Source organism: Oncorhynchus keta, chromosome 8 (assembly GCF_023373465.1).
Source record: "Oncorhynchus keta strain PuntledgeMale-10-30-2019 chromosome 8, Oket_V2, whole genome shotgun sequence".
Lineage (NCBI taxonomy): Eukaryota > Metazoa > Chordata > Actinopteri > Salmoniformes > Salmonidae > Oncorhynchus > Oncorhynchus keta.
In genome coordinates this window covers 4,739,638-4,760,138 of record NC_068428.1, presented here as the reverse complement: position 1 = coordinate 4,760,138, position 20,501 = coordinate 4,739,638, and the positions used below count along the sequence as shown (strand labels likewise).

Below are 20,501 nucleotides of genomic sequence, written 5' to 3'. Positions count from 1 at the left end.
AGTGGAGGCTGAAGAAATTCGGCCTGTCACCAAAAGCACTCACAAACTTCTACAGATGCACAATCGAGAGCATCCTGGCGGGCTGTATCACCGCCTGGTACGGCAACTGCCCGCCCTCAACCGTAAGGCCTTGTGAGGACTGCACAACGCATCACCGGGGCAAACTACCTGCCCTCCAGGACACCTACACCACCCGTTGTTACAGGAAGGCCATAAAGATCATCAAGGACATCAACCACCCGAACCACTGCCTGTTCACCCCGCTATCATCCAGAAGGCGAGGTCAGGCATCAAAGCTGGGACCGAGAGACTGAAAACAGCTTCTATCTCAAGGCCATCAGACTGTTAAACAGCCACCACTAACAGTGAGTGGCTGCTGCCAACACACTGTCATTGACACTGACCCAACTCCAGCCATTTTAATAATGGGAATTGATGGGAATTATGTAAATATATCACTAGCCACTTTAAACAATGCTACCTTATATAATGTTACTTACCCTACATTATTCATCTCATATGCATATGTATATACTGTACTCTACATCATCGACTGCATCCTTATGTAACACATGTATCACTAGCCACTTTAACTATGCCACTTTGTTTACTTTGTCTACACACTCATCTCATATGTATATACTGTACTCGATACCATCTACTGTATGCTGCTCTGTACCATCACTCATTCATATATCCTTATGTACATGTTCCTTATCCCCTTACACTGTGTATAAGACAGTAGTTTTGGAATTGTTAGTTAGATTACTTGTTGGTTATCACTGCATTGTCGGAACTAGAAGCACAAGCATTTCGCTACACTCGGTTTAACATCTGCTAACCATGTGTATGTGACAAATAAAATTTGATTTGATTTGATTTGATCTGCAAGGCCTTGGCTCATGGAAGGGGAGAGCGGGTTACCCAGATCTTGGGGACAAGCAGAAGTTAAAGGCTTCGCCTACCTTACAAAGATCTTCTGTATCAGTTATGATGGCGACAGGCCTAAACAGTTCCTTCGGTGTGATAGGACTATGGAGGAAATCTGCCTTTTCCTTGTTCGAGAGGCTGGACATGTTGAGCCACAAGGCTCCACCACTGCAAGGCTCATGGCGCGCCCACAACCTTGTATGACGACTCTGGAGGCCCGGAGGTTGAGATCTGCAATGACAGATCTCGTCCCATAGGTACTAGATGACTGTGCCTTTGCCTAAGATATTGCCTAGCAACAAATTGGCCTGGTAAGCCAACAGTAGGGACATTACGTTCAATTCACATACAGAACATGCCGCAGATATGTAGACCTTATGGAATATGGAGGCGGTAAAACGCTTCAGGGAGAGCAGTGCTGGTCATTGACGAGGCACTGGGGCTGAGTTGGTTAGCCAGTGACGGCTCGACCACCGGCGGCTTGTCAAAGCCCTTGTCCTCCTCCACGATCTTGAGTCTGATCACTGTCCGTCTGCAGACATCGATAAGTCCGAATCTGTCTTTGGGTATCCTAGCTCCGCTGAGGTAGGAAGAGGGCCTCAAGCCTGGGGCTTCCTCTTCCCCCTCTTCTTCCTCTGGGAAGATGCCAGTCATTTCCTCGTCATCAAACTTGTCAATGACAAGGTCCCCTTCCCCTTCCCCCGCTGCAAGCTCATCAAACAGTGGTTTGAGGTCCTCTGGGTAACTCTCTGCTACCTCCACCCATGTGGGTTGAGGTTGCGTGGTAGCCTCCTCGCCTGCAGGCTGTGAGGGTGATAGGGCCCACAAAAGGACTGCTCTTCACAGCCTTCACTTGAGGGCGGTCTTGGGAAAGTCCATACCGTGCACAGGGTGCACGGGAAAGCGAGTGCTGACTTAGCATATTACCCAGCTTAGTTAAGTCTTCCGGCGAGAGCTAGCCCGTTGTAGTGTTTTTAGCTAGCTTTCGGGCTCGCTAGACAAGAGACAGGAGCTAGCAATGTTACCTTTGCAGGTAGTAATGCTGGTGTGTTTAACTAACTTTCCAGCGAGCCTTGCGGTGTGGGCTAACTAAGTCTCGATAGCTAGCTGTATACTCAAAGCAAAACTTTTCTTTTGATCAGTACTCAACACCATCGACAGGAGCTGAGGCCCCAAGTTTTGCAGTGTTAACCTTACTGTTCGCTTGAGAACAGTTTAGTAGGAAGACTTTAGTGAGCATAGTGAGCATAGTCTCTTCCGCAAGGAAGAGAGGCGAGAATGACCAGTGGGCGGGCGAGTGGCGCCTTATAAGGAGACCTGTCTGTCTCCAACAGACATTGTGTTGTGTGATTGGTTCTTTGAGCCCAGTGATCAGGCGAGCCAAGTATTTGAAATTAAACCTGCTTTTCCAATGCATTTAGGCTTATCCAATGCCACATTGATATGACATCTGTTTGGAGTTAAGCCTAATTTCAACCAAAACCTGGAAAGGTATATCCTACAAAAAAAGGCTTTACAAAATGTAATGAGGGTGTTTTTATAATGTAATGATAATAACAATTCAAGTGCTCACACATAACAGAGACTCATATCTTTGGTAGAAGCACCAAATAGTGTTTTTAGGGCCCCATGAATGGCTGAAAATCAAGTTGATTAAGATTTTCCTCCTATCAATAGCCCATCATCAGCTGTTGGAATATCAAAACTGACCAGCGGATCAGTAGTATTTCTCTCTATTATGGTTACCTTTGACCAGAAAGATCAGTGAACACAAACGTTGGTCAATAGAGAGCTACAGATCACAGGGTTTTGTTCTAGCCCCGCACTAAGTTAGGTAATTCATTTCAATGAGATCATGAAGTTGATTGGTTGAATCAGGTCGGCAGGAGATGACATGGTAGGCTATCTGCCAGAGCCTACTGTTAGTATACAGTATGTGGTTCAGTGCTGGGCTGCCCCTCCACAATGTTTGGCCTCTGAGGCCCCTCTCAGGGCCCGCTCCTCCTTTAGGTTAGCCTCCTTTAACTCCTCTCTGGCTCTCTGCAGCAGCTCTGGGCACAGCAGCACATCCAGTGCTGTCATGGCCAGGGCCTTGGCCGCCCGCAGGGTGTAGAACTGAGCTTTATCATCACCTAGACAATGTATTCAGAGACACACACAAGTAAGCCTATGTGAAAAATGGTTGAATACTATATTACATAATATACAGTACCAGTCAAAAGTTTGGACACACCTACTCATTGCAGGGTTTTTCTTTATGTGTACTATTTTCTACATTGTAGGATAATAGTGAAGACATCAAAACTATGAAATAACACACATGGAATCATGTAGTAACCATAAAAGTGTTAAACAAATCAAAATATATGTTATATTTGAGATCCTTCAAAGTAGCCACCCTTTGCATTGATGACAGCTTTACACACTCTTGGCATTCTCTCAACCAGCTTCATGAGGTAGCCACCTGGAATGCATTTCAAATAACAGGTGTGCTTGTTAAAAGTTCATTTGTGGAATTTCTTTCCTTCTTAATGCATTTGAGCCAATCAGTTGTGTTGTGACAAGGTGGGGGGTGGGGGGTATATATATAGAATATAGCCCTATTTGGTAAAATACCAAGTCCATTTTATGGCAAGAACAGCTTAAAAAAGCAAAGATAAATGACAAGTGATCATTACTTCAAGGCATGAAGGTCAGTCAATCTGGAAAATGTAAAGAACTTTGAAAGTTTCTTCAAGTGCAGTCGCAAAAACCATCAAGCACTACGATGAACGGCTCTCATGAGGACCGCCACAGGAAAAGAAGACCCAGAGTTATCTTTGCTGCAGAGGATAAATTCATTAGAGTTACAAGCCTCAGAAATTGCAGCCCAAATAAATGCTTCACAAATTCAAGTAACAGACACTCTTTGCACACTCTTGGCATCAAGAGTGTTACACACTTTTTTGGTTACTACATGATTCCATATGTGTAATTTCATAGTTTTATTTCTTCACTATTATTCTAAAATGTAGAAAAAAGTACAAATAAAGAAAAACCATTGGTGTCCAAACTTTTGACTGGTACTGTACCTATATTTTCACTGGACAGCTACTGTAAAACAGGGGTAGGCAAACCTGTTTTTATTTCATACATATTTTTTATTTTTATGCTGCACTCATATTTGCCCTTCTGGGACAATAAAGACTTACTGAACTGAACTGAGATAAAAGTATTTTTTTCTCCACCTAATGGAGTAGACTACAGCTCATTCAGAAAGTATTCAGACCCCTTCCCTGTTTCCACATTTTGATACGTTACAGACTCTAAAATTGATTCAATGATTTGTTTCCCTCATCAATCTACACACAATACCCCATAATGACAAAGCAAAAACAGTTTTTTAGAAATGTTTGCAGATTTATATATATATATATTTTTAAACTTAATTACATAAGTATTCAGACACTTTGACATCAGACTCAAAATTTAGCTCAGGTGCATCCGGTTTCCATTGATCATCCTTAAGATGTTTCTACAACTTGGAGTCCACCCGTGGTAAATTCCATTGATTGGACATGATTTGAAAAGGCACACCTGTCTATATAAGGTCCCACAGTTGACAGTGCATGTCAGAGCAAAAACCAAGACATGAGGTCAAAGGAATTGTCCGTAGAGCTCCGAGACAGGATTGTGTCGCAGCACAGATCTGGGGAATGGCAACATTGAAGGTCCCCAAGAACACAGTGGCCTCCATCATTCTTAAATTAAAGAAGCTTGGCACACAGCCAAGACAGCCACTCCTGCGTTTCGGGACAAGTCTCTGAATGTCCTTGAGTGGCCCCAATCCACCCGGACAGAGCTTGAGAAAATTTGCAGAGAAGAATGGAAGAAACTCTCCAAATACAGGTCTGCCAAGCTTGTAGTGTCATACCCAAGAAGACTCAAGGCTGTAATCACTGCCATAAGTGCTTCAACAAAGTACTGAGTAAAGAGTCTGAATACTTATGTAAATGTTATATTTCAGTGTTTTATTTTTAATACATTTGCTACAATTTCAGAAAACCTGTTTTGGCTTTTTCATTATGGGGTATTGTGTATCGATTGATGAGGGGAAAAAACTATTTATTCCATTTTAGAACAAGGCTGTAACATAACAAAATGTGGAAAAAGTCAAGGGGTCTGAATACTTTCCGAATGCACCGTGTCTACTGTGTTTCTAATTGATTTCAGGTGTATGACAAAGACATACCAGCAGCTACGGTGTATTCCTCTGTGTGGTTTAGAGCATCTGAGCCAATGTAAAAGTAAGGGTGGATTCCGGGAACAATAAAAGACACATTGCCAAAGTCTGTGGAGCCTGTGGAGATTACAAACAAGCAAAGGTCTTTCATTCTACATTACAGCATTACAGTTTCATTGCATAAGAAGAACATTGCCTCCTAGTTCTTCCAATGACCACAATACGGCCTGTGGAAAGCACAGTGAGGGATGCACCATTGAGATGCTGTCTTACCAGAGGTGTTTTTGAGGACATCTTCATCTGTAGTGAATTCCATCCCCAAAGCCTTGCCGTTTACCTCATACAACCCATGCAGGGTGGGATTCCGCAGGACATTGTGAAAGGCATTCCTTGCGAACTCCAGTTCAACCTTTAAAAAAATATATATTTTTGGTGAATCGCTTTGGATCAGGGTTAAGGTCAATTTGGAATTTCTGAATTTAATTATATTCAACTCATTGGCCACACCCAACAGGAATCAGAATTTGAATATCCTGTAAAAGTAACTGCCTCTTTACTGCCGTATCATGTCCCCTAATCTTTTGAATGGGCTTGATGATTATATTCGCAAATTCGTGAAAAACGCAGTCATTGATATACAGTGCCTTCGGAAAGTATTCACAATTCCTTACTGTTAGAGGAAATTATGATTGAAATGATTAATTATGTATACATTATTGATTAGAACCATTTATTCTAATACTATTATGTTATGGTATGAAAAGTAAAAGTTATTGGTTAAGCTGTTACTGAAAATGTAAGCAGAACGAATTAATTGTCTGTGTCTCTTGGGAAGTGAAAAGGGGGAGTGATGCTATGGCTTTTCAGACAGATAAGAAATGTCTGGGAGATGTTCCAGACCTAAAACAATGGGTTCTTGTGAGAATCGGAGAGAGGGTGGGAAACTGATGATGTCATGTTCAGTTTATAACCTGTGGAAATGTGTGTAAGCATTTAGTACTCTCTGGAATTAAACGCTCTTACCTGGCTTTTAAGACTGGTCTCGATCTACTTCATGCATAATTAATGAACTTACACCTCATTAATGAATTGGAAACGAGTGCGAAATTGGTTTTGGCAATTAAAACATAAAGGAATTTAGAATTCCTCTATCAATTTGGTCCTTCGAGGAGCCGGATCTAAATATCTCTACCTGTTATCTGAAGGTAATACGCTGAAAATCGTGCACGGACGAGTTTTTGACTGGTTTTACATTTACATTTACATTTAAGTCATTTAGCAGACGCTCTTATCCAGAGCGACTTACATAGACAACCTGGTGGTCCCGGGCTCCCCCAGGAACACCATATCGATACAGAACTTAGTGTGGACACCTGTTCGACGTAGTGTGCTGCAGCCCAGAGCTCCTCAGCTCACTTGATCCACCAACCTCAGCCTCCCAGTGACTTGGATTACAGGCACATGCCACCGCACCTGACCTTTGAATTGAGGTTAAAATTGAAACATGCCTGCATATTATCACAGAGGACAGAGAGGGTGACTAGATTCAAACGAACAATGCTTATCCCAGTCGGCAGCAGGTAAAGTAGCCTTTATTCTTGAATTTGGGAGGGATTATTTAGGATATTTATTGATTAAAATGTTATGAAGGAGTTGAATTTGATCAATAATAGGTGCTTGAATATTCCGAACAAATAAAATGGGTTTCTACCGGGGTATTAACCAGGATATCGATAAAAGGAAGCAGGTCCGAAATTCACCTGAGGTAAGGTGCGCTACCATCAAATAAACTAGAGCTTAATAAAGCCTGGTTTTGCAAGCCAAGGATTATTAAGGAGTGATATAGTACGCATTGGAGAATTAGGACGCTTGTTCCGTACAAATAGGATGGCCAATAATTCAATAAACATACCTAAATAAAGTTTTTACCTAATAGTCTATCTGTATATGGGAAGCTGACTGCGGAAAGTAGCAGATAGATATGTTAAAACAGGTGAGGATAAATTAGGCTTGGTGAGAAGGCAGGGTAATTCTAGGCGAACAGAATAAATGAACCTGTACAATGCTGAAAGAAATTAATATCAAATGATAAGTGATTAGTCTAGAGTAGTGAGATTTGAGACATTTTACGTTGAAAGTCCCAAAAGGAATATCCTATGGGTGAAATGTGATGTCCGATCAAAAGTCTTCTATGGACGCGGTTCACAGGATGGAAAATACATACTGATTATTTTTAAAGGAACACACACATAGGCAGACAGGATAGTAACTAGAAGTAACTAAGTAACGGTAAATTACAAATGTATAGAACTGCACGCACATAGAATTTAAAATTATATAGAAAGGCATAGATAAGTGTTTAAAGACATTGCTACTAGTAACGGTAAGGATTAAGAATGGGGAGATATGCCACAAAAGAAGCCCCAGAACTAACGGGAGACGAGCGTTACATGGCACAGAAAGAAAAGAGAAACATCGATTTCTGTCTAAGATGGAAAAGGAAATACGATTTTGATGGCCGTCTAAATGTAGAAAAGCTAGAATCCCTTATAAAACAGATACATAAGGAATGTGGTAATAATGTGAAAAAGCAGAATAAACAGGGGTTATACACAGCCGGAGTTTGGCATTCGGAAGCAAAAAAGAGAAAGAGACGCGCAGAAAACGAGAATTCTAACTGAGGGAAAACTTTGGGAGTTAAATTGGGGCTATTTTCTGTTGTCTAGATGTCGGAGTAACAAATACAGATAACTGTAAAAATGGGTATATTTGCGGAGAGTCTCGGTCAAATTCATAGCTCTGGTAGTATAGTGGCGAGCGCAACAGTCTCACCAACGGCAATCCACGGTTCGCTTCCCGGCCGAGCTTCCCGGTTTTAATTACACAGGCGACTATTTCTATTGTAAGGATAAAGGGTTCTTTATGTCTAATATGGTATGACCTTTTGACCTTATCATGACTGGCTTCTGAGGTCTGATCAGCCTCAGGGGAGAGTCATTTGTATAATGAATGGGGTCATATTGAGTTACTAGTGTTAAGGTAAATTCATTAGAAATGAAGCAGTTTTGGTTGAGGGCTTAGAATTACTGTTTGAACCGCAAATGAGAAAGTGGTTCAGGATTCTGTCTTATAACATTAGCTGTGAAGTTTTTTGAATGGGCTATTAGTCATTTGGTATTGTAACAGAGAGAAAGTCATATTTATCATTGAGAATAAATAGGGGAAGATTACATGATAACCAACTTGGGACAGTTCTGGGATTGGAGTAGAGGATATCCTTATAGCATTAGGGAATCCCACAAAGGTGGATAGGTTTTCCATGATATGGGGGAAACCTGGGAGCAATGTTGAACTTTGTAAAGGTGATGAAATCCTACTAACCATCAAAACTATTAAGCTCTCTGATGCAGGCACTTACATCCTCGGACTACAAAGGACCGTGACAGACACGATGGGTGTGTTTTCTATTAAGGTACTGCCAAAACCAGAGGTCCCAGACGAACCAGGGCCAGGCACACTCCTCTACCACCCCTGCCACCACTGTGTTAAAAATCCTATTCAGGTCATTTATGTTAGACTATTCAGCTATTGATCAATTAGGCACGGAGACTGGTTTTGATGGTAGGGACAATTTGCGGCTGTCTTATACAGAATAGACTTGCTTAGGATATGCTTCTTGCTAGTCAGGGGGGGCATCTGCAAGATGTTCGGTGAACAATGTTGTACGTATATCCCTAATAACACCAGTCCAGATGGTAGTATATCTAAGGGCCTTAATGGGCTTGATGCACTATCTGCTGAGATGAGGACCATGGCAGGGGGTGGAGGAGTCTGACTGTTCTTAGTTGGGAGCCTGGTTAGGTAAGTACACTGGTATGGTGGTTACTGGATTTCTGACCCTAATTCTTGTATTATTTGTTATTGATGTGATGTGCTGCTTGCATCATACCGTATTTTAAGAAGTCTGTTACAGATGTGGTGAAGGCTTCAGGCATGATGCCTTTGCTTGATGCTCCAGTTGGAGAGGCTGAGGTGAAGCATGCTTTCAGGGGAGGATGAGACTGACTGAGGATGACCCATGTATGGTTGTTCTCCCTGTCGTGAGGGGTGGCATGGTGCCCACCTGGTGCAGGATAGGAGTAGCTGAGAGGACCAGATGGGTGATAAGAATGCTTTGTTCTGCTTTACTCTGTTTTCCATGACCAAAGTTTTATTCCACACTTTGCAACACATATTAAATCCATGTTATTGTCAGATAGAATACTGAGGGTCCCCAAGGAGAGGGCTTGTTAGTGTAGGAAGGATTTTTAATATGGTTAGCATTTATTAGATTATACGTTTTTAAATAGTATTATATTTAACAGGAATATAGGACATCTATGATGATTTAGGATTATTGTTAGGATTAAGATATATTGATTAAGGAATTTGGAGAAAAGCCGCTCATAGACATGTTTTTTTTCTAAAAGAGGGTCCATGGGTTTGGATGGAGCCAAACAGTGAGACATGTAGTTCAAATTTGGAAAACATGAGAAACATAGCTATAGACAGATAGGGGAACAGGCAGACAGAGGAGCCCTCCCCCGCACTGCAGAGACCTTGAAGGTTGTAGAGCAGAGGAGTTTTAGAAGGGGAGCCAGGATGAGCAAAGATAACATAGTGTGTAGATAAACAGTTACTGAGTGGAGACCAAAGCGAGAATTGGACATGTGGAAAATGAAAGGGACACTCCTAAATGAAAATGTCAGACATAAGGATAATTCACTAAAATCTTACCTAAGTCATTGTGTAAGAATAAGGCAAGGTTGTTACCTGGGCAGAGCCAGGTAACAAAAGGGGGGATGGGTAAATAGTGTTCTAGAATAGGATGTGACCTACGGGATAATTAACTAATACATTTTTTTTAGCTAATTGGTTTGACGAATAAGAAACTGTTTTATTAACCAAACCTGTATGTCCAAGAGTTTATGCACTACAGGTGAACTACAGGTGAAGACACTCAATCCAGTCCTGTGGGCCACCCGGATTCATATCGCACTGCGGGAGGGTAAGATACAATTTTCACTGTCAGAACAATAACAGTGTTCGAGAGGAGAACTGGAATTAACAGAATTCCGGGGGCCATCTCTCGAATGAAGTAACCCTCCCTGTCCTGTCACCCCTGTTTTTGTTCATAGAGGTGAAGATGTGTCTGGCTCTTGCTAAGTGATGTGTTCTCAGGGAAAGGGTGGGGTTTCACATGGAAGCTGTTCGTCTGAGCTGTCTTATCGTGGGTGACATATTCCTGATACAGCACGTCCTACTTGAGTATGCGGAGAGTGGTAATTTGACCCATGGTTTAGACGATGAGGATTTTGTTCCAGAATAAGCATAAGAGATCCCTAGATTTGGGTAGACAGGAAGTTAGAGTAGAGGTTGGGAAGGATCTCTCAGTAGAATTTTGTGTAGACCAATTGGGGTCATTCACTCCTTGGCAGTCTAGAATCATGGGACTCTATGGGAAGTATTTGTGTAAATCACCGTGTAAGTCGTGGAGCCAGGTCATAGCTCACACTGAAAGGGATGGCTACGTAAACCCATACACTCAATTTGGGACCAGGTGGAGTATAGTAAGGGTTGGCATTTTGGACTGTGTTCCCGAGCAGAGGAAGTATTGTATAAAGGTGCGAATTAACATTAAGGTGGTCAATACTCAGGACCTCGGGTTATGGTATGTGGGCTTCGACCAGTTTTCAACTGATACTATGGTACCGTTCCAGGTGGCAGAAGTTAGAGTCGATAAGGAGAATATGATTGGCCGAAGTTCAACCAATCCCTCTAAAACAACGGCTATTCCTAGTGTAATCATCCAGGGTAAAGGAATATTACCACTGACGAGACCATGTCTGATTTGACAGGCTGGTTGAACTCTGGGGATTTCAATATGTTGAAGTGGGCCAGGGCGACATCTGGTGGTTGTGCGGGGGAATGAGTTTGTGGCCAGTATTGCCGACTGATTGGACTGGTTAGGAATGCCTTTTACACTCATACAACAACAAGACATGAAGTTAGACAAACGAGAGAGAAGAGAAGCTCCATCTGGGTCTTTTGACGACAGAGTATATATTGATACCATTGGGGTTCCACGAGGGGTGCCGGATGAGTTCAAGGCAAGAAATCAGATATTAGCAGGATTGGAGTCAAGCATTTTCTGGTGGTCTACTCTCAAATAAGAATGTAGACTGGATTAATTATAGTTACCAGAAGTGTTATTAAAGGTTTTGTAGAACAGACTGAAGCAACCAGCTGGAAGACCTGACAGAATAGAATTGCATTAGATAAAAGGGGGAAGTGGGCGTGGTAATCAGGACCATGTCTTACATCCCGGGTAGCACAGCTCCGGACGAATCAGTGCCCGAAGCCTCAGCTGGTTTGATCACCCTGGCTCACGGGTTGGCAGAAAACTCTGGGGTGAATACTTCCCTGCATAATTGGTTTGATAGTATGTTTGGAAAATGGAAAAATGTTATAATCACTGTGTTATGGACGGCATCCACCATGCATGACTGTTTTAAATTTATGCGGCTGTTGTCTAATTCCCTGTGTGCGAGGCCTTGTTTCCAGGACTCTGGAGAGATCAATGACACTACAGATGGTGCGTTATGGGCCGATTCCAGGTTCTGACCTGTGGAGGACTGAAGGCATGTCTACAGAGGAAGTGGGACGAATCTGGATCTGTCATTTGTGGGGAATTTATGTTTGATGAGGCTAGTGTTGAGATGAAGGGAATTAGATTGTAATTTGTTTCCATGATTAAACTGTTTTTTTAATGAAGGTCGTGACGAAAATTCGGAAGGAGGAGTTATGATTCTGATGTAGGTTTAAAACCAGTTGGAGTTAAGGTTAGATTTGATTAATGATGTGTGAAGAATCTGATAAACCTCTATAAAAAGGTTAGTTAAGTTCGTTTATACTTTTATTTTTATGATTAAATGTAAACTAGATGTAGGTTTGAATGTATAATATTTGATCAAAGGGAGGATTGTTAGAGGAAATTATGATTGAAATGATTAATTATGTATACATTATTGATTAGAACCATTTATTCTAATACTATTATGTTATGGTATGAAAAGTAAAAGTTATTGGTTAAGCTGTTACTGAAAATGTAAGCAGAACAAATTAATTGTCTGTGTCTCTTGGGCAGTGAAAAGGGGGAGTGATGCTATGGCTTTTCAGACAGATAAGAAATGTCTGGGAGATGTTCCAGACCTAAAACAATGGGTTCTTGTGAGAATCGGAGAGGGGGTGGGAAACTGATGATGTCATGTTCAGTTTATAACCTGTGGAAATGTGTGTAAGCATTTAGTACTCTCTGGAATTAAACGCTCTTACCTGGCTTTTAAGACTGGTCTCGATCTACTTCATGCATAATTAATGAACTTACACCTCATTAATGAATTGGAAAAGAGTGCGAAATTGGTTTTGGCAATTAAAACATAAAGGAATTTAGAATTCCTCTATCACTTACTTTTTTCTACATTTTGTTGTGTTACAGCCTGCATTTTTAAATGGATTTTATTGAGATTGTGCCTCTGGTCTAGTCTACACACAATACCCCATAATGTCAAAGTGGAATTTGGTTTGTAGAGAAATTTATTTTAAAAAATGTAACTTAATAATCTTGTGTCAATAAGTATTCAAACTCTTTGTTATGGCCAGCTTAAATAAATTCAGGAGTAAAAATGTGCTTAACATATCGCATAATGAATTGCATGGTCTCATTCCGTGTTCAATAAGTCCAGAGCATCTTATCTGAGTTTGACAGTCGTTTCACTGACTTTGCATCACTTGAGCCTATTGCCACTTATATGTGCTTTCCGTTTGGCACAGACATAAATGTGGAAGTCATTGCCTCCAAAATGGGATCACATGTTCAGTTGGACACAACTATAGCAGAAACTGAAATTCTCATCCTTCAAAATGACATTCAGCTGAACTCCAGGGCAACCACTGAGATGAAGGAAGAGTTCTGGGAGCTACTGCTAGAGAAGTATCCCAACATAAGAAGATGTGCTCTCAACTTAACAGCCCCTTTTGGATCAACCTACCTCTGTGAGTCTGCATTTTCTCACTTTAAGTACAGATCTACTATGACTGATGACCACTTTGTGGCCTGCATGAGACTTGCAACAAGTTGCTACAGCCTTGACAATGAAAAACTACTAGTATCCACGCAATGCCAAAAGTAACACTAAGGTAGGAAATTAAATTAGTTGCACTTATTTGTGGAAAACATGTTATTGGTCCACATTATATTTGGGTATCAAATAGCAGCAGGTCCATGCTCAGTGGTGTGTTGCGTTTCATACATGCTGTTGGTTCGTTTAGATTTAGAGACTGGTAGATCTCATCAGACTGACAAATGAAAAAGTAGATCTCACATCAAAGAAGGTTGAGTACACCTGCTCTACAGAATAAAAATATTCCAAAACATGCATCCTGTTTGCAACAAGGCACTTAAGTAATACTGCAAAAAATGTGGCAACGAAATGAATAGAATGTGGTATGATTGGGGCAAATCCAACACAACACATCACTGAGTACCACTCTTCATATTTTCAAGCGTGGTCGTGGCTGCATCATGTTATGGGTATGTTTGTCATCGGCAAGGGCTCGGGAGTTTTTTGGGATAAAAAGGAACTGAATACAGGCAAAATCCTAGAGGAAAACCTGGTTCAGTCTGCTTTCCAACAGAGACTGGGAGACAAATTAATCTTTCAGAAGGACAATAACCTAAAAGAAATCTACACTGGAGTTGCTTACAAAGACGATATAGAATGTTCCTAAGTGACCTAGTTACAGTTAACATAAATCGGCTTGAAAATCAAGACTTGAAAATGGCTGTTTAGCAATGATATTCAAAATAACTTGACATAGCTTGATTTAAAAAAAAAAAAAAAAAAAAGAATAATGGACAAATATTGTACAACCCAGCTGTGCAAAGCTCTTACTCACCTAAAAAGACTCACAGCTGTAATCGCCGCCAAAGGTGCATCTACAACAAAGTATTGACTCAGGGGTGTGAATACTTCTGTATATTATATATTTCTGTATTTCTATTTTCAATAAATTTGATAACATTTATAAAAACATGTTTTCACTTTCTGATTATGGTGTATTGTCTGTAGATGGGTGAGAAAACAAAAATATTTAACCAATTTTGAATTCAGGCTTTAACACAACAAAATGTGGAATAGGTTAAGGAATATAAATACTTTCTGAAGGCACAATTATATTTGTGTGTGTGGATATCATTCAAAAAGCCTACACCAGTTAAAAGACTAGGAAAATTATGCATCACTTGCTTAGCATATTGAATTTGAATTGAAGGAAGTAGAATTTAATTCAAACCAATTCAAAGAAATCAATGGAGACATGAAGCATGAGTCTCAAACATTTTGCCAAAAGCATCTGCCACTTATTACTGCAAAGAATATAATGTTTGTGTTTTTGCCATGATGTGTTAGGTTGCTCCCTTCAATTCTAGAGTGTTTGATCTAACGCATTCTGGGAAATTATTTTTCCCCATAATATTTTATAACATGTAAGTGAATTATGAATTATTACAGACAACCTACAAAATGTTCTTAGAATTTTCCCATCGGACTGTAATTATTTTAATAGACTTTAGGATGAGTTTTAAATATGAAATGTTTCACGAACATGTTAAACATAGTATTGGTAACCATACATGATGTCAAAATAAACATGTGCGTAATGATGTATGCAATAAATTATCCATTTTAATTTCAATGAATTAAATTCTACTTCCTTTCAATCAAATTCTATTAAAAAAATGCTGCTTCCTGTGGAGTGAGGCCAATTAGAATGTAATTCAAATTCAAGGATTTAATTTTAATTATAGACTAATTCATAACTCAATTCAGAATTGAATTAATTTTCCTACTCTGGAAAATTATGTTGAGGAAATTTGTTCGTTAAATAAAACAATAATTTGTGTGACACGCAAAAAGATAAGTTATTCACATATTTCTCTTAAATTATTATTTTTCTTCTTTGTGGTGATTTTGTCATTGTGCTTACTTCACAGCCAGTTGCCATGGCAGCGGCTCTAAAACACATCTCAGCCTTGGCCTTGATGGTGGGCAAGTCTTTACGTAAGGGAGTTCGGAGATAGTACTCCAGCTCTGTGTAGGCAGGGATGATGTTGGGTTTCACCCCTCCATGCTTGATGATACCTGCACAGGACCACACAAGGAAGCAATGTAGAACTATATTTGGTAAATGTTTGCTGCATAGAGTTTGCAGGCCTCCCATTCCTTCTGCGTAGAGTTTAAAATGGCTCTGAAGTTGTTATTGTGGAAATAAATATTACTCTTGAGGACAAGATCAGGAGGAACATACAGTACGTGTTTATGTTAACTGAGCTGTTCCTCACCGTGGATTCTCCAGTCTGGTTTGAGTTGCTGTCTGAGCACTGAAAGGTTATTGTAGGCAAGGACAGCAGCGTCCAGCGCGTTGACCCCTTCCCAGGGATAGGCTGCAGCATGAGATGCCTTGCCATGGTATCTCACTATGACACTGGAAATAGAAAAATTGTGCCAAAACGTTGGTCTTTACCCATAAAATATTGGGAGCATATTTAGAGTGAGTGTGTGACTATCTGAATATATATATATATTTTTTTTACACAAGTTTACTATTCTATTAGTCAGTACCACTTACAACATTTTTGAGTGTGTATCAACTTATGCCTTTCACTGGTAATGAAACAAGAAACCAGACCTAGGCCTCAGAGTCATGACGTTGGTCTGGTTTATTCTGAGATTCATCAGCGGTATCTCACATGTTGCAACTGGTCTGACTGCAGCCTGAAATAGCACTGCAATGCAGCCAGGGGCCCCAGTACAGAGTTCATGCATATTTTACAAGGGGTTCTCTGCCAACAATGGATTGCACTCTACAACATGGATCTCTACCTAATATGTTTTCCGTTCTAGCAGCCATTAACTATGACAAGTGGGATTATGAAAGATTGCGTACGTTTCCCAAATGTACCCTTTTAGTAGTGGGCTATAGAAGGAATGTGGTGCCATCGGGTGCACACAAAAATACAATTAGACTGTTGTGTGTGAGCCCTTGAAATAACCTTACTCGTGTTCAGCCACATCTGGCAGCCAGGAAGCATCCTCCTGTGAGGGATGAGCCATGAATACCACGTCCATGCCATCAAACGCTCTCTCCCTTATCAGGTCGATTTTACCCCCTCCATCCTCTTCTGCTGGGGTTCCCAACACTGTCACCTGTGGAGGAAGAGTTGGCTGGTCAATGTGTCTGGTCAGGTTCATGCAAATCCTATTTTACAATGCACTCAAGAATGATGCTTCAGGTTATTGGATGTGTAAGGGAGGTTACCCTAGAGTTGGGGGTTTCAGTGAGGTGGCAACAATGCAGAGATGATTTTCTTTCCCAGCATGAGGCTTTTGTTTGCATGTGGAGATAATAGCCAGCTATATTTATAGGCAATTATTTTTTATAAAGACTTCCTCATATGCGTTCTCCTGTTCTATTGGTTTTCTTTCCACGTTCTTTCATTGTCAAGCAGCCAAAGGCATTATCCTAGTCATATTTGCAACCCATGATAGTTGTATCTTCAAATCCCCCCTCTTTCTAACGGATATTTCCATATCTGTCGATGAAACCGCTTGCATGTGCGGTGCGCATTTTAGAACGTGTTTTCCCGCAAATTGCATTTTTGAACATTTACGTTTAGGCCTACTGCCGTGTGTACATTGTTGCGCCTAAAATGTGAATAAATAATAGTTTATCAACATTTTAAGCTAAACATTCCAATCTGTTCTATCAGCCCTATTAATTGATACAGCATATACCTCCACTACACTACATTGATGCGTATCAGTGGAGATTAAGAAGTGAGTTTACACAACGCCCACTGAAACATAAGTGGGTATACAGCGTATAACTGCATATACCCTCCACTACACCAGTGACAGCATGGTTAGTACATAATAATAAACATCATGGCAGCCTATTTTGACTCACTTTAATATACACTTGGTGGCCAGTTTATTAGATACACCCATCTATACTGAACAAAAATATAAATGCAACATGTAAAGTGTCAAAAGATCCCAGAAATGTTCCATATGCACAAAGAGCTTACTTCTCCAATTTTGTGCACACATTTGTTTTTACATCCCTGTTAGTGAGCATTTTGTGTGGCATATAAAGATGCTGATTAAACAGCATGATCATTACACAGCCGCAAACCACACGTAACCACACCTGGGGGACAGCTGATGAAACTGAGGAGTATTTGTCTGTAATAAAGCCATTTTGTAGGGAATAACTTATTCTGATTGGCTGGGCCTGGCTCCCCAGTGGGTGGGCCTATGCCCTCCCAGACCCACCCATGGCTACACCCTGCCCGGTCATGTGAAATTCATAGATAATTAATTTATTTCAATTGACTGATTTCCTTATATGAACTGTAAGTCAACACTCCAAACACCATTACACCCACCACCACCAGCCTGTACCGTTGACACGAGGCTGGATGGGGCCATGAACTCATGCTGCTTATGGCGCACCTGTTAGCTTGCACGATTCGTTCCATCCTCCTTCGACCTCTCTCATCAAAGAGCTGTTTTTGACCCCCAGGACTACAGCTGATTGGATATTTTGTGTTTGACGCACCATTCTCTGTAAACCCTAGACACAGTTGTGCTTAACAAACCCAGGAAGCCCGCCAGTTTCTGAGATCCTGGAGATGGCGCGCCTGGCACAGACGATCATACCATGCTCAAAGTCGCTTTGGTCACTTGTTGTGCCCATTCTAATGTTCAACCAAACAGTAACTGAATGGCTCGATGTCTGTCTGTCTGCCTGTTTTAGCAAGTCACGGCCACTTGACTCAATGTCTGTCGGAACAAACCATTTTCGTGAACGTTTGAGTAGCTAATAAACTGGCCACTGAGTGTACATTATATAACACACTCAGTACCGTTTCTTTACAATAAATATGTTAAATGACTAACAGCAGACTCCCAGGAGGAGAACATGCACCCTCAGGCAGAGGTGGCACCACAGGTCCCAGGGTGGTGAACTTGTTTATATGAATTATATTTCAAAACTAGACTAGGGGGGTTCCTTTACGCAGAGAACAACCGGACAATAGAACTCACAGGGCTGAGCTTGCATTATGCAGGTTTACATCGTGTAGGCCTATGCAACTGCAATTAAAAAAGCAACTCACAGTCTATGCCATCACTGTTGTGTTTTTTTTTTAACATTCAGGTAGGCTAATAATTGTGGATTGAAAAGGTCAAGGTAGCCTAGCCAGCCCAAGTTGAAATATAAACCAAATTCGATCACATTCACATTTTCAGAAAATGAATTGATGTATTTGTGTTTGCGTTAGGATAAAACAATTTTTATCCGAACACAAATAAATTGGCTATAAATACACAACATTACAATGTCTTCATCCTTGCCAGGGGGGACGGGGGGGACGGACGTAAAGTTATACTGTTACATTGATGCTGTTGACCTGGGGGGACGGACGTAAAGTTATACTGTTACATTGATGCTGTTGACCCGGATTACTGGTTGCTGCGGAAAAAGGAGGAAGGTCAAAAGGGGGGTGAGTGTAACGGATGTGAAACGGCTAGCTTAGTTAGCGGTGTGCGCTAAGTAGCGTTTCAATCGGTTACGTCACTTGCTCTGAGACCTTGAAGTAGTAGTTCCCCTTGCTCTGCAAGGGCCGCGGCTTTTGTGGAGCGATGGGTAACGATGCTTCGAGGGTGACTGTTGTCGTTGTGCGCAGAAGGTCCCTGGTTCGCGCCCGGGTATGGGCGAGGGGACGGTTTAAAAATTATACTGTTACATAGGCATACTTTCTCATTCTTGTTAACGCTTTTGAATCAACATTTTCATGAAACTGTGAGCATGCACGTAAAATATATCTTCAAACATTTTACCTGTACAGGGACGGGGAAATCGGGTGTGTTTTCTACCAAAGCTTTTAATCCGATCGCTGCAGCAGCTCCTATTTCCGCAATGAGGTTATGGCCACATGCATGTCCAATGCCTGGCAGTGCGTCGTATTCACTCAAGAAACCAACATTTATGACATTATTGTTCTCCTTGCCACCGACAGGTCCCCATATGGCACGGAATGCTGTCTCGAGCTTAAAATGACTGTCCACAGTCCATCCCTTCTCCTCTGAGAAAAATGTAACTAACCTGTCGTGGGACTTTCTTTCTTCATATGCGAGTTCTGGGCAACTCCATATGTCTTTACTAAGACGATGAAGCCTGTCCTTGGCTTCGTCGATACAACTGCCAACTTTTTGTTTTAGCTCCAGGAGCGTATCTGTAGCGTGCTGAGCCATTTATAACGAGTCGACTGGGTCAGCACTAAACACTGGACTGCAGACAGTAGGGAATCTTCATTTGCTCAGATTGACTGGAGTGACGACTGCATTTCAACACATTTTGCCATGGTGCATTGAAAACAATGTGCTGTTTTATAATGCTATTCTATACATTTTGTAATGAGGCTAAGTGAAAATGCTGCCGTTTTAAAGCATATTTTCTGCAATTATACAGTTTTTTCCATGGGGCAGAGCGTTTTTTGTTGCTATTTTATAGCGCATCTCATGCTTTTGTTCACATTTTGCCATGATGCTGGGAGAAAATGTGGCAGTTTTAAAGTTAATTTCCTGCTAGTCTACACCTTTTGATATCATATATCTGCCCCCCCCTAAAAAAATTAATATTATCCTACATGAAGAATAGCTCTATAGTTGTGGCCAAAAGTTTTGAGAAAGCCACCAATATTAATTTTCACAGAGTTTGCTGCTTCAGTGACTTTAGATATTTTTGTCAGATGGAATACTGAAGTATAATTACAAGCACTTCATAAGTGTCAAAGGCTTTTATTGACAATTACATAAAGTTGATGCAAAGAGTCAATATTTGCAGCATTGACCCTTCTTTTTCAAGGCCTCTGCAATCCTCCTTGGCATGCTGTCAATTATCTTCTGGGCCACATCTTGATTGATGGCAGCCCATTCTTGCATAATCAATGCTTGGAGTTTGTCAGAATTTGTGGGGTTTTGTTTGTCCACCTGCCTCTTGAGGATTGACCACAAGTTCTCAATGGGATTAAGGTCTGGGGGGTTTCCTGGCCATGGACCCAAAATATCAATGATTTGTTCCCCGAGCCATTTAGTTATCACTTTGCCTTATGGCAAGGTGCACCATCATGCTGGAAAATGCATTGTTCATCACCAAACTGTTCCTGGATGGTTGGCAGAAGTTG

At 41.1% G+C, this 20,501-nt stretch overlaps 1 protein-coding gene across 1 annotated transcript; it reads right to left on the bottom strand.

Annotated features, from left to right (window-relative positions):
- Positions 1-893: 893 nt before the first annotated feature.
- On the bottom strand, positions 894-19,620 carry LOC118386721 (xaa-Arg dipeptidase-like). The gene is made up of 7 exons (XM_035774474.2): positions 19,156-19,620; positions 16,310-16,458; positions 15,594-15,736; positions 15,239-15,393; positions 5,426-5,561; positions 5,162-5,269; positions 894-3,062 (listed from the first exon to the last, which is right to left on the bottom strand). The coding sequence occupies exons 1-7, from the start codon at positions 19,567-19,569 to the stop codon at positions 2,872-2,874; spliced, it is 1,296 nt and encodes a 431-aa protein (XP_035630367.1). The 5' UTR covers positions 19,570-19,620; the 3' UTR covers positions 894-2,871.
- Between the last annotated feature and the right edge of the window lie 881 nt (positions 19,621-20,501).